We start from the raw sequence: 15,221 nt of genomic DNA on the forward strand, positions 1-15,221 counted from the left end.
GGGGCTGTTCCTAACCCAGCCCAAATCTTCCCACCCGACACCACTTACGCAATGTTATTATATTCAGTTTGTAGCGTTTCTCTAGTAAATCAAGAATTCTATTTTTAACATGTGCATTCAAAAGTAACTCTCAAGAATCTCTTTGCCAAAAAAGTGAAAAAAAATCACTTTCCAATCACTCAAAATGCGAGAATATTTTAAGAACATATTAGGTTACAGTCCATTTAATTCTTACTAGAATTATTAAACTTCAGTTCTCCCTAAAGACAGCATTACAAGCACTACACAGGACTAACAAAACCTGAAATTCAAATCATGGCAGAACTTGGAAGCACTTGGTTGCATAACTACTTACAGAATGTTTTTGCCAACACTCTCTTAAAACAGGTCTCTTCTTTTTATGAACGACAACTTCCTGCATGTCTTCGAGGGAGGGATGCTGCCCAATTTCTTCTTCAAATGGCAACATGTACTCATCGACTGGGCCTATGGATAAGAAAAATTAGTTAAAACTCACATTTTTCTTAGGTTTTTAGGGACATGGTTTAGAGGTAGAGTTGACAGTGCTGGCTTGATGCTTAGACTTTATCTTAGAGGTCTTTTCCAACCAAAATTATTCTATGATTCTACAAATTTGATTTAAAAAAAGGGGGAGAAAAGCCAGTGGTTATGTTGGAAATGCAGATCTACACAGCGCTGGGACCGGGGCAGGCTGATTGCCACCACTGACAGCTCTTTCATGTTCTGGGAAAATAACCACACCTGCCAGATTTCTCCTCTTCTCCAGCTCCAGAGCCCCAGCTCCCTCAGCCTTTCCTCACACGGGAGATGCTCCACTCCCTTCAGCATCTTGGTGGCTGCGCTGGACTCTCTCCAGCAGTTCCCTGTCCTTCTGGAACTGAGGGGCCACAACTGGACACAATATTCCAGGTGTGGTCTCCCCAGGGCAGAGCAGAGGGGCAGGAGAACCTCTCTGACCTACTGACCAGCCCCTTCTAACCCACCCCAGGTACCATTGGCCTTCCTGGCCACAAGGGCCCAGTGCTGGCTCATGGTCACCCTGCTGTCCCCAGGACCCCCCAGGGCCCTTTCCCCTACACTGCTCTCCAAACAGCTCATTCCCCAACTTATACTGGAACCTGGGGTTCTTCCTGCCCAGATTCAAGACTCTACACTTGCCCATGTTATATTTCATTAACTTTTTCCCTGCCCAATTCCTCCGCAGGTGCTGGTGGGATGTCTCTGTTACCAAGGTTAACCTAATCTGAGCTTCTGCTTATGAAAGGAAGCAATAATTTAAGATAAATTGATTGGTGCTGAGACTGTCAGGCTGAATTCACAATAAACCAACCGTATTATGAGCTGCACAGTAATTCTCTCTCTTTCTTAGCATAAGTTGATGCAAAATGCAACACGTATTGGGAAACTTTGACCTGGGATGCCAAATACGGAAGAGACTGAATTATAAAGTGACTACGTGATGTTGATGTTTCACTCGCTTCCTCACTACACTACCCCTTAATAAATTTTACTACATACACATAATCTACCTTCCAATTTCCTGCTTTGAGTACACCTCACAGACCCCTCAGCTATTTCCACAGCTCCCATGCGCTGCTTACCGTCCGCGGCGGTGCAGCGCGACGCCAGCTCCCAGAGCACCAGGCCCATGGCATACATGTCAATGCGCAGAAACGCGTCCCTCTGGAAGTTGATAGCACCTTCGAGCACCTCCGGAGCCATGTACCTTCGGGTACCCACCTTGGGAGAGAGGAAAGCGCACACATTTGGACACTGAGAATCAACACGACCGCGCTTACCACTCCACCTGGTGCTGATTACAACATATATATATATATATATATATATATATATATATATATAAAATAAATACTGTAGACCAGTAGTATTTTTTGTCAAAGATTAGAAATAGCCATGGTTCTCCTTGCGGGGGACTAAATCTTGGAAGTGTCTTGTATTCTTATATTCAATAGCAGGTAAGAAGAACTAGAAACGATCATAAAGACTGGGCCCTATAAAGGATATTCATGAAGCAGGAAAACATCAATATATTTTAAAATAACACACCTGTATAACAATTCAACATATTTGTCATGGTCATTCCCTATTTTCTTCCAGATCACAGGAAGGCCACTGTTTGTTTTGGGTTTGGTATTGTTTGTTTTGATGTCACAAGTATTATAGTTCCACAAAACAATATGAAACTTGCTTATTTTTCTTCCCAGGACAGAAGCTGCAATAAAATACCAAACCCAAACCAGCTCCTGAAGTGCAGTTCACACTGAGAAAGCTGTATGAAACCACTTATGCTTTCTGACCACCGTTGGTGATGAAATTCTGTCATCTGAATGAATCAGAATTTATATGATATCTGAACAAGATCTACTCCACTATTTAAAACTCCATGCTTCTCCTAAGCAGTGTTACTGAGCTTATTTGTGTCACTCAGCCATAAATTGTGAAGTTCTGCCTAAAATTGAATATATTTACTTTCCCAGAGAGCACGATGCTCTAATCTCAAGGCTGTTATTTCATTATGAAACTCCAGGGATGAGCAGTGCTTGCTCAGTGCTGTTGTCATTTCAGAAAAGGGACTGTTCCCAGGTCAGAAAGTCAGGAACTGGTGCCAGTATAATTTCTCCATTTCTGAACAGTATCTCAGAACAGTTAATAAAATATGGCAAGATGACTCTTCCTTGTCCAAAGAGAGCGGCCAAGTAATGAGATGGAAGGGAAGGCTGTGATCTGTAATTATCTAAAGAATTGTTTAATTTTTAGCCTGTGAGAAGAAAGCACAGATTGTCACCTTCCCTAAGGGTCACCAAGAGTAGGGTTGATGCCGCAGTATCCTGTGCATGAAGAATGCCTAAACCATCCATTTCTGTTCACATGCCATTAACAGTTGGATCATTTACGTAAATAAACCCGTGTTTACCTGTCCATGTGTATCCCCTGCAGACTTTCCAGCCTCAAACTTCAAAGCCAGCCCAAAATCCGCAATACAAGCCGTAAGATTATTTTTCAGCAGCACGTTCTTGCTTTTGATGTCCCTTTCAAGATAAGGAAGAAAATTAGACATCTAGAATATGAATTACTACATAAAGTTATATGGAAAAAGTAATATAAAACACAAAGAACATTGTAATATGAAAGGCAAGGAAATTCTAAAGAAGCAGTCTATTTAAACAAAATAATAATAAAACCTACGAGTACACTTGCACATGTTTATTCTTATGCAAGTATATGAGGCCACAATTAGAAATATCATTTTCTGCTTAAGTTTAAAATACACACAGATTTATAAGCATGTATGATACACAAATAGAGTTTAAAAATGTTGTTATTGCATATTTTAAGAACAACTATATACAGTTTGTTTAAATAATAGGAAACAAAACACTTTGAAAAATAGGCAACAATAGGCATAAGTAGATATTTGAGTAATACTAAAATGTCTTCAGACAGACAGACACACATGTAAGAGTTCAACTTGTTCCAAATAGCTATAATGCCAATTGTTTCATATGCTGTAGAGGATACTTAAATAATTAACTGCATAAAAAACAAACTTATGGCATTAACCACAAACACCACAATCAGTTCTATAAACTGATTTTTGCAAGGGCCAAGCAGATTTTTCTTATCTCTCGCTAATCCTGGAAGGAAGAGATTACAGAGTAACTACTTCAATACTTCCTATCTATCCACATTTCATATCCTTAAGCTCAAAGTTAAATATTAACCATGCAAATGTTTTCCATGTCCTGTACCTGTGTGAGATGGCAGGTTTATGTCCGTCCTTGAGCCCCGGAATATCCTCGTGAAGATAAGCCAAGCCTCGCGCCATGGTCTGCGCGATGTGACACAGCTCATTCCAAGAAACCACGTTAGCCTTGAGAAAGTCTGTTAACGAACCCTGCACAGCAACAAAAGGAAAAAAGGCAATTACAAGATCTACTTCGTTCTCATCTGGTTATAAAGAAACCTTCCAGATGGTCTCCGTCATTATAGAACACGACACACCAGTCTGCCTTCCTCTGCTTTCTGATAGGCCTCGTAATTATAAATGTACATACATGATCAAACTGCTGATTTAAACAACAAAAATAGAACCTTTGCATCACCCTTGGTCCACGGATAGAAACAAGATGCATTTCGGCATCACCTCAACACACAAATGGTGCAATGAACTCAAGGTAAGTGAAACAGTTGCCAATAAACTGCGCTTAACTGCCAGCCTAACAAACGAGAGCTGGACTTAAGGTATTGAAGTTATTTCTAAAGACAATGCTGCTTTATCACCTTCCAGGCACAGGAATCACAGGTTAGATTCGCCTGCTGAATTGTGTGTGTCCATTCTCTAAGACCTTTAATTGATAATCTACGTCTTTTCTTACAGATCAACAATAGTACTAATAAACTCCAGTTTCACAATGAGCGAAATACAGACCCTGAATAAATATGAGAGATCAATATGAAGAGAGAAAGTAAAAATCCAGTCTACACAAAGCACTTCTCGTCACCCTCACTTGTGTAGCCCACTCTGCACGTGTTTTCACGGACTCTCACACTGCCCAGTTTGTCAGATGCCACATGTGACTGTGAAAAGCCAACACAAGAGGGAAAACGAACAAAGCACCGGCAAAATAGGTATTTTCCATCAGAGTCATCTCAGATGCCATCTTTCCAATATTAACAAGATTTTAAAAACTCTTACACAAAACAAAAAGAAAAAAATGGCAATAACCTTTCAGAAAGGCGAATTAGTTGGATAAACCTTAAGTTAAAAACCTTAAATGTCTCTTACTGTGGTTATCACAAGACAATTTACACTTTATTCTTATAGACACAAATCATCTAACGCAAGTAAAACTGAAATAAAGCACCGCAATTGTCGCAAGATGGGAGTTTACTTAATTTAGGCAGATTTAGATGGGGGATATTAAAAATTACACATTTTAAAGAGCACAAAAAGTAGAATGCATTTTTGTTTGCTTTCTGAAACAACTTCTCTATGAAGTAAAGCCTGATGACAACTTTCTCAGCTGGATGAAAACAAATTTAAATAAATTCATATCCAATGAAACAGAAAAGCTAAGAACAAGCAAACCTTATTTTCAAATTTGTTTTGCAGCTGTCTGCAGTTCGTGTTTGTGGCTGTTATCTACCTTTTCATGGAACGCTGTGATCAACCAGAGATCGACGTCGATGCTGGTGCCTCGCTTCTCTGCCCCGATGAACTGCAAAATGTTGTCGTGCTTCATTCCAGGTAAACTGTAAATTTCATATTCGTTCTGCCACGACTGTTTGTCCTTCAAACAGAAGAACACAAACCACATTAATACCATCATAATAATAAGAATAAGAGGTATTTTCCCTGACCCAACTTTCTTCCTAGAATTTACTTTGCATTTGTGAGTGACCTGTCAATATGACTAAATCTTTTCTTTTTGGCAAGACAGTATTTACTACCTATAGGAAAGAAGCATATTGCATGCTATTAATATCATGAGGCTGCCTATCTAAAAATTACAAGTGTTTAGACTAATAACAATATTTGTGCTACAAACTACTGACCTAACATACATCGAAACAGGAAAAAAACCTTTCTTCATGTATATTCAATATTCACAGATAGAGGAAAATAGTCTGAAAAACTTGTTGTAAGCAAATATCAACTATTGAAAAGAACCTCAACTATCAGAGATATAAACCATGGAAATATAAAAGCTGGAGATCAGGACTGGAGTCTACATAATGCAAATCATTACAATTGCTTTAATATTAAGAACATGGTTCCATTTTTATTTTTTATTGATCTACAAGAACCCCATTAAGAATTATAAATAGTTTTTCCTTCATTAAAATAATGGACAAAGTCTCAGATTTAATTTATGTTGTGTTGATGGCTGAAACCAGCATTAAATAAATGCCATTTTTCCTAGAAGAATAAGAACCTGCACATGTATTTATTCAGCAAGCCAATACCTGGTTAATTACCAGAAAACACAAGCGCTTTTCTTCACCTCATGTACCAGCGGGTGTTTTTAATTAATGTAAAATCCATCCCAATATCATTGTGTTTGATCACTTTGTATTTTTAACAAGACTAGGATCTTAAAATTATGAGCACAATAAATTCTAGAACATGGCTTTCAGAGGGTACTTGCTGGGGAATAAGTATCATTTCACTCAACTGAGGCATATTTAATTGGAACAGTCACCTTATAGGTTTGAATATCAGGATATTCCTTCTAAATACAATTGAATTTGAAAAATATTAACAAATTATTCTCAACTGATGATGTGTGACAGCTTCTTCAAACTATTCATGCTAAATACTTATTTTTATGACTAGAAACAAATAGAAATTTCACACAGTTTGTTCCAATGGCATGTTTGCTGCATTAAAATACTTTGATTCAATAAAACTCCACCTGCATGCTTTCCAGCTCAAAACATTTCCACCTAGATTTCCAGTATCTATTGAAAATTCTTTAAAATAAAAGCCTCTTCTTGTGACTAGAAAAGCTGGTTTAACACAACAATATTACAAGCAACACCAAGAACCTCTGCTTACCTGAATAGGGAATATTTTGACTGCAACATATTCATTTAGTAGCTGAGCTTTCCATACGCAGCCAAATCTTCCCCTGGCCTTGATCTCTAATAACTGCAGCGGCTTCAAACCCATCAGTGGTGAGGGGGGTGGTGGGCCAGGATCCTGAAAGCGGGTGAAAACCATTAGTTACTTTTGCTATTATATGATGAAAGCACTAGACTTAAAGGCTGGTGGACTGGAAGAGACTTGTATCGTGTACCCAACCCTCCTTGCAACAAATTCCCCCAAAGCAACCAGAACCAAACACCGACCCTTCTCCACAGAGAAGGAAAATGAGGTTGGAAAACATGCTCGGAATTGATGTGCAAGCGACAGCAAAACAGTGACAATATTAATCTGTCTAACCAGGTGTACAAGCACAGCAGAAATTAAGGAATAAAGACAATCAAGCTTTACTTGTTACTTATTTTTAAGAGATAAAATTGAGTGCCTTTGATACATTTAAGGGTTGGAAAATACAACTGCAACTGAGGTAGAGCTTGTATAGAGCTCTCTGCGTGACCACTGATCCTACTACAGATTTCAACTATTTCTCCTCCTAGGAAAGAAAATGTGACAGCTTATTGTATTTTACATATCTCTTACATATTCTTTATTATACACATCATCTGTAGAAGTAGATTTTCAACTTTATTGCCAAAGATGTGCATCTTTCTAGGCCGTCCTCTTCTCTCCAATCTACCACGTTAGATTTACCTTGTACCTATATAAGCATCTTTGCTACAAGAAACAAATGCATCAGACCCATTTACTTTTACATTGCAGAACGTCACCAGAGAAACATCGTCTCTCCTGTGTGACCCCTGTTCTTGTGTGCAGTGGTCACTGAGCACAATCACCAACACTGTCACCACCTGCCTCCTACCCCCCCCAAATTAGTCTAAACCACAGCTTATTCCTCAGTCCAGATTTCTGCAGAGAAGTGCAAATGTCAAGAGGGTTACGACCAGAGATGGGAAGAGGGTGACCGGTTGCTTTTAGGGGTGGAGATGGTCTGTGGAGACCACAAATTGGGCCACAAGTCTCAACACCTCAGATGAAAGAAAAAACCATACAAATGAAAGCCAGGTATCGCTTTTAAATCATATCGAGTGTGCAGAATGCAACACGAAAACCCCTAAAGTCTGCTGTTCAAAACCACATCCAAAACGTACAGCAGGCCTCTATATTTTTCCGCTGTCGCAGCTGTTTTAATGAGTAAGAATGAAAACCACTGGAGTAGTTGCTTCTCCAGAATGAGAGCACTCAGTAGTTAAGTATTTGAGCACTTCAGTGAGCAATGTCAAAGTGATGTGTGTGAACAACTCCGGGTTTAAGTATACTTTACTACTGTGTGAATGGAGACAAGCGCTTCTGTAGCCAATACAAGTTCTGAGTCATTTCAGCGCAGCAATAAATAACTATTATCTTTTTTTCTTACTAAGCAACAACATCCTTCAAAAAGAACGAGTTTCATAGAGAGACAGATTTATAGCAGTTTAAGGAAATCATAATCTAATCCCACAAATCAACTGTAAAGAAAACACAATGCTTGAAATTCTATCAGAGACACAATATAATATTATATTCGGAAAAAAGTCTGAAATCCTTTAGCAAATGTGACAGCTTAAAGTTGTGACATCAAAATTGCTGAGTTTAAACCGGACAAACAACAACACAATGAGGTTTAAGAGTTAGGGTGTCCCTCTCGTGCTGCCTTTCATTCAATGCCAAAGCCCTCTATAAATATTTGGGGCATCAGGGAAATAACTGTCCTCAATCTCTAATAGTTACAAGTGAAACTAGAAAAAAGACCCCAAATTTACTCCCCAAAGCCTACTAGAATTTGTACCAAACCTCTGCTATTTTTAAGAATCCCGAGTGCTGTGCAGCATCTGGGCATTTAACATCAGGCAATCAGACAACTTGGTAAAGTTTTGAACCTTGTGACTTGCCTGAATTAAAACAACAATTTATGGGGAGTTATCCCAAATTTCACTTGGCTTTAGTGCCCAGAACAACTCCCTTACCAAAAAAAATCTGTTGGTATTGTGAATCACTCTGTGTGAATTTCTTCCTCAACCATCAAACAAGCCATCACTACTACTTCTCAAAGACTCCTCAGTAAGAAGTGGCCAATGAAAACTGGGGTTCTTACTTGCACATGAGACCGCAATAGTTTTCATACACCCAAATTTCCCATTTCCTAGAAAACCCTGGCATTTCAAAACATTTTCCCACTGGCTCCTGGACCAAGCTCCTGTGGTTCCCTTCCCATTCCCCTTTTGTGTCGAAACATTGCTGTTAAGTCAAAACTTCCACACCCACGCGCACGAATCAAAACAAGTCCGCATTTAAAATGCAAAGTGTAACTGCCTTCTGTTAACATCGCTAAAAAAATAGAGTTTTCCTTTTGTTTGTTTGTTTTCCTAAACAATTTGGTTAAAATTAACAGCCATTTGCTCCAAAACTATAGGCACTATTTTTACACAGAAATGCTTCTTGACGATACTTTCAACTTGCCCTACTTCTAAGCAAAAATGTCTAACGTGTCACAGGCATAATTACTTCTGTAAGGCTTTTTAAAATCATTTTTGTGGCGCCAAAGATGATGACATCATGTAAAGATGGAATGCAGATATATTAGTCTAAGAGCTTGCCACAGTTGTCGAGAAAGAAATAATTTATAATAATTTCCCTGTCCCTTCCCTTGGACTGACTCTGGTTCTTGTTTGACCACGCTGCAAATCACGGCAATATGCTCAAAATTATGGATAATTAGTTATGTTGTAACGCTGTAAGGTTTTCAGGTGTCAAACGGGGCTGTTTCGGTTCTGGATTTAGAGCTGGGGTTGCAGTTGGTAGTGCATTCGGGTCACACCAGGAAAAGAACATGGGGAAAAATGATGATGAAAGAATGGTCACTTCCAGAAATAGGTTTCTCTAAGTGTCCCCAGGAACGGTTCTCATCACAGAGAAACTAAAACAAACATGAAACTATAAATGCAGTAAAAATTTGACCGACTCAAGAGGTGGTTTAAAGAGCAGCCCCAAGAGCCATCAGCTCTTGAGCTGATCTGCAGTCGTGTCTCTCGAATGGCAACTGGATGGGGTCACTCACCACACACAACCAAGGGGAAAAAGGACCAATTATGGCAATATTTATTTCCTGACTCCCAACACACAAACAAGTTCTCAAACTTTCAGAGCGCACACAGGTTTTCCTTGTTAAATGGTGCGATATTTCCCCTTGGCTAGATTTATTCTACAGCTTATATCGTGAATACAGTTGACACGTTCTCAATTAGTCTGACGAGTATCTTGGCTGTTTCCTCCCTTTCTAGCACGGGACTGGTTTATTTTCAACCAGAAGATCTGTGAAGTTAAGATCCAAATACAGTAAAAGGAGTCAGAACCCTTACATTTTGTTATTATTCTCAAATCGACTCTGATTTTTATCAAAATGTGTTTATTTTAAATGGTGACAACTTTTCTCTTTTTGATCCCACAAAATCTTGTGTTTTATCGTACGTTGCAAACATATTCCCCAAAATCATATAAACCAAGTAGTTACTTGTAGGCAGGATACTTCAGCTTCTTCCCTAACTGAAATTATGGCATTTGAAGCAAAACTGTAATACAAATAGAAGGAACTCTGATCCATCTTTATAGATGCAAGATATTCAGGACAATATTGAAATAGCACCATTCTATTCTCTTCTAAATTACATTTACAAGAGATTTCAGCTCTTAGAGACAATGCAAACTGAGCATTCGTATTAGGACTCAAACCCTGACTTTTTCAACATTCAATTTCAAAGCTGGGCAACAATGACCAAGTTTCTCAATTAACAGTTTTCAGTTGCTTGTAATTTCACATGAACTCTCAGGAATTTAAAACAAGTAAAACCAACTTCTGACCAGTGAAAAAGTCAAAGTAGAGACTTAATAGTGAAAGAACATTATTTGCCCTTGGGCATTTTATTCCTTCGAGCTCCTGAATCACACAAACCCCATCCCACCCCATCCCATCCCATTGCTCAGGACCGGAGCCGAGCTGACCACACCTGGCACATCTGATCATCAATCCCTGCAGATATTTAACCGAGAAATCAGAGGAAATGTTAAGAAAACTCTGAACAGCAGACTAAATCTGTATTTTTTAAACCACGCATGCTTACAAATTTCTTGTTGAAAGTAGGGAGAAAATTCATACCAAAACAACTTCTTACATGTCCACAGAAAGTTCCATAACCATGAACAAACATCAATGCATCTTACCTCAATCATTATATGAAAGGCGTGCTTGGAGAGAGGGGAAAAAACACAGGCAAAAGAAATTACTATTTATACCAAGAATGGGATGAAAAAAACAGCTCATAAGAGACAAAATAAATTGCTTGTGAATTAACAACAAAAATATTTGAGGATAGCAACACTTTCTTGAACTAATAACAGATCATTTAAAAGTCCATCACTGATATTTTAGCGAAGAAAAACAGGCAAAAATAAAGATTATCACACTGACCATTAGCTGAATTGATCTTATAATTAAAACCAGAATTGTCCATTATAAGTACATTAACAGTTACGTTACTACAAAACAGTAGATGAACACATGCAGGGAATTAAAGAGACAAACACAAGTGATGTAAATTGATTTCTTGTTATGCTGACAAGTGCACAGTAGAGGGCAGCGCTGGATTTCTTAAAACATCCCAATTGGTACTAGCTGGGAGAAAACAGCACTTCTTAACAGCTAAGTTATAGCTGAACCTCATAATCAATTAGGTCATAATATATTAGGTCTGTATCACTAAATTTAATCAATAAATCTGGCATGCTAGAGGTGTAACTGGAACAAGCGGGCCTGAAAGCACCACAGCCTGTATATATGAACGGCGATGACAATATTAAAGATTCTTTCAAACAAGTCACATGAGTTTATGGGCTCGGAATGAAATCCATTCTAAAAAGCCAAGTCCCGCAGAATCGTTACTGCAACTTTCAGCACATTTTAATGACATCATCTTGTTTGTGCTACTTCTGTCTCTTTTTAATTGAAGAACCGCATTGCCACCCAAGCACAGCAGCTCCGCGACACCTTCCTTCCTCCTCCTGTACTTTTCCCTCAGCCGTTTTCTTTCTCCTTTATAATTTAATCAGATACATGTTGCAAGAGCATGAAATCAAAGCACTTGGAGCATCCAGCTGCCACGTAACAGCCATCACCCTTTTCTTCACCCTTTGTCTTTAACATTCTCAGGATGCTACCGAGCGCCGGGGCCAACAAGAGGCTTTTCTCTGCGCTTGAGAACGGTCTAGCACGCACTTAGCATTATCTGAATAATTAATAATAGAAGGGCTGAAGTATTTCTTCAAGGCTAGATTAGCTGGGACTCAGATTTATAAATACTGTAGGAGAATTTGCTGTTGGTGACAGAGCGCTAAAGAATGCCGGAGCCCAACAGGATCGCTCCTCCTCTTGGTCCCTCCAAACCATCAACCAGGTTTAACCCTTAAACCAAGCCCTTAAAACAGCTTTTCAGAGCAGCCGATCATCTTCACCCTCACATCTCTTTCAGCTGCTGGTTCCTGTGGAATGGCAGCTATTCCACATCCACTTAGAAAAACTACAAACCGGATTTTGCAGCATGAACTCCACAAACAACGAGCACAGTGAATGAAAGAGGCTCCTCCTCCCAGCACCCCGGATCCCTTTTGCCAAGCAAAATAAAAGCATCACTCACTCTGATAGGAACAGAGTAATAGAAATATCTCTGTGTGCTCATATTTCTACTAACTCAAGTAGTCAAAGGACAACAACAATTCAAATTCAAAAGCATTGCTTAATCAAACATCTTTCCAGTGGCTGTAAAAGATTTATTAGTCGTTTTTGCAGGTCTATTTGCTATTAAGATTCTCCAACTCCTGAGCATTATGTAAATTCCTCAGAAATAAGGAAAAAGACCACAAATCCAACCTTTTTGTTCTTACCATAATGAGAAACTGCAAACGTGAAAGGAAGAAGAGTCCTCTCCCCTGCCCCTCACTGCTCTCTTAAGGGATCAGCTTCTCTCAAACACTGATAAATTACACACACATGAACATTTTTAAAGGGATTTATGCACATCATACACCTTCTGATTTTAAAATCATCATCACCACCTCAGCCTTGTCATTAGAAACACACAAGTCACCGGTTTAAGTAGTATCGGGCGATTACAGAAATGCAAATATGTCCTTACTTACTTTCAGGAATTAATACGACTCAGAAATAAGAATTGAGAGCTATGAACCCCCCCAAAAAATAGCTACCATCTACACAAATGTATATAGACACACTAACTACCTATTTATACTGCCTGAAAACTACTTCTAAAGGTTTTAACAGAGATAGGGAAATGATGGTGATATTTGTAACCAATTAGACCAGAAAACACAAGCAGCGTGGTCTTTTCCCAAATCTGGGCTACCCACAACCATATTCTGAACCTCAGACATGTAACAAAATCTTTATAAGCTCAAATTATTTGATGACAAGTTTATTGCACTGATTCCTCCATTTGTTCCTAACTAGTACCCTAAATATGACATCCGTGTATAAAGCACTAATATTATAATCTATATGTGGTCTTGATAATGTGGATTATATTGAATGTTACTGTTTATGATGAATGGAAGACAGAGAGAAATTCAAGATAAAGAAATCTATAGCTGCAAAAGCCTTCGGTGTCTAGAAATCCATTTGAAACTTTTTAAAAATTGTAATTGTACTTTAACTATCAAGTTGCTTTTAGGCTGCCATTCAGGACAAGACACCGTAAGTCTGCATTTGTATTTTCTCTTCTCTTGAAGATTTTTAAAAAATACAGCTCATTCATGGTTTATTTAAATGGAGACAGCTCGTTCTGAAAGCAAATTGAGAATGCAAGAAAGTACTTTAAAAACAAATTAACTATCGAGATTTAGAACCAAAGTTTTGGACGTCTGGTTGTATACTGAGTATTGAAAAAGGATGCAGCACTTTATGTACTTGTTTTCAATTATTTGTCATACAAATCTTTCCTCTGTTAAAGAAGGAACAACTTGGATTACAATAGCCCACGAATTCTAAAAATGTGAAGACTCCTTATCTAGAATAGCTCTCCTAGTGCGTTCTCACAGCATCCCTGTATGTGTGGGGTTTCTTCCCTTTAAACAACCATATCGTGGCTGAGCCTCACGGTACCACAGAGGACAGCACTGGATCTTCCTCCTGCAGCATTCCAGCTATTGACTGGAATCAATTCGAGAAGAAATTCTTCTTAGTCCTGAAGACATGGACCGCAGTAGTAGAGAATGCACAATCATGCACGCATCGAGCAGTCCAAATCCTGAGATCCTCCAGCTGTTCCTTTTTAATACCAACATTGCCACTCATTAGATGTTAATCATTCATTAACCACTGATAGGTACCCAACCTTAACTCCTTCCTAGCAAGCAACAAGCTCTAAGTCAGTCTTGATCTATTTTTTAATCCTTGTTCTTCCTGAGCTCCAGCTTCTCTTTGCTGATCGATCTCTTGTCCTATTTCATATAAGCACCTGCCATTTCCCCCGTCTATTTTTCAAGTCGCTATTAATCTCCCTAGGTTTGGAATAAGTCCTTGTAAAAACACTTCACTTTCTGATTCTTCATTTTTCAATTGTTATGATGCTTCTATTAAAACGTCTGTAACGACAACAAGAACAAAAATGTGGCTGGAAGACAAAAAATGGAAAAAACCTGAACACTTGATTTAATTTCTTTTTTCTTCTTCAGCAGCCAATTGTAATAAAGATTATCCCAGAAACTTTAAGTGCACCAGACAGATTATTTAATGTGCTAAAAGTTAATTTAGAGAATAAAAACAATACATGAAACTCTTTTCTAAAGCCAACCATAAGAATTTCCCCATTACTAACTATCTGAAATCAAACCATTCAAGTTACACCCATCCCCTCACCGAAATCCTTGCACAGGTCTGGTGGCCCTGACCAGATATCCGAGGTCAAAAACCGCAGCAAAAAGCAGCGTGAGTTTAGTTACATGTTCTTTTCTTACTGGTTTCCAACCCAGAATTTGGTTTTCCATGGCTCCACATGCAATGGGACCTGCAGTCAGTAGCTCACAATGTGTCTGGTGTTTGCCACTGCTACACATTTTCCCCCAGCGTTATTCACCTCATGTGATACTGTTTTCAACTCGAATTTCTTACAGCTGAAAATGAAGTAAACCCATGATATAGCTACAAAGATCTATTCATATTTGGGTGTCTTCAAGAAAAGATCCACTGAAGAAAGACCGTCACAGTTTTGCCATCCACCAAAATCACAGAGTATTTTGTGATGCTCAAAAAACTTCTGAGATCAGAGGGATGCAATGATCAGTATCTGGTTTTATTTGATACATGTGCTTCAATTATTCTTAATTCTCGGTTCACACAGCACATGACTTTGATCAAAGACAAGGGACGGTCTCCATATACACAAGGACCAGTTAGGATGTGATTTAAAAAAAATCAAACCCGAAGCACATAAAAGATGATTGTGCTTAATACAGGGAATAGTGGGTGAAA

The 15,221-nt window shown here is 38.7% G+C and overlaps 1 protein-coding gene across 2 annotated transcripts in view; it reads right to left on the reverse strand.

Annotated features, from left to right (window-relative positions):
* ACVR2A (activin A receptor type 2A) overlaps positions 1-15,221 on the reverse strand; it is a 60,577-nt gene that overhangs the window by 3,777 nt on the left and 41,579 nt on the right. The window contains exons 5-11 of one of the 2 annotated variants that reach the window (XM_065840594.2): positions 10,904-10,927; positions 6,602-6,745; positions 5,190-5,333; positions 3,792-3,937; positions 2,957-3,071; positions 1,623-1,761; positions 356-486 (exon numbers count right to left, since the gene is read on the reverse strand). In XM_065840594.2, coding sequence (XP_065696666.1) covers positions 356-486; positions 1,623-1,761; positions 2,957-3,071; positions 3,792-3,937; positions 5,190-5,333; positions 6,602-6,745; positions 10,904-10,927 — 843 coding nt within the window. The remainder of the gene's footprint in view (positions 1-355; positions 487-1,622; positions 1,762-2,956; positions 3,072-3,791; positions 3,938-5,189; positions 5,334-6,601; positions 6,746-10,903; positions 10,928-15,221) is intronic. The other variant, XM_065840595.2, reaches the window with a different exon arrangement.

Source organism: Patagioenas fasciata, chromosome 7, assembly GCF_037038585.1.
Source record: "Patagioenas fasciata isolate bPatFas1 chromosome 7, bPatFas1.hap1, whole genome shotgun sequence".
Classification (NCBI taxonomy): Eukaryota; Metazoa; Chordata; class Aves; order Columbiformes; family Columbidae; genus Patagioenas; species Patagioenas fasciata.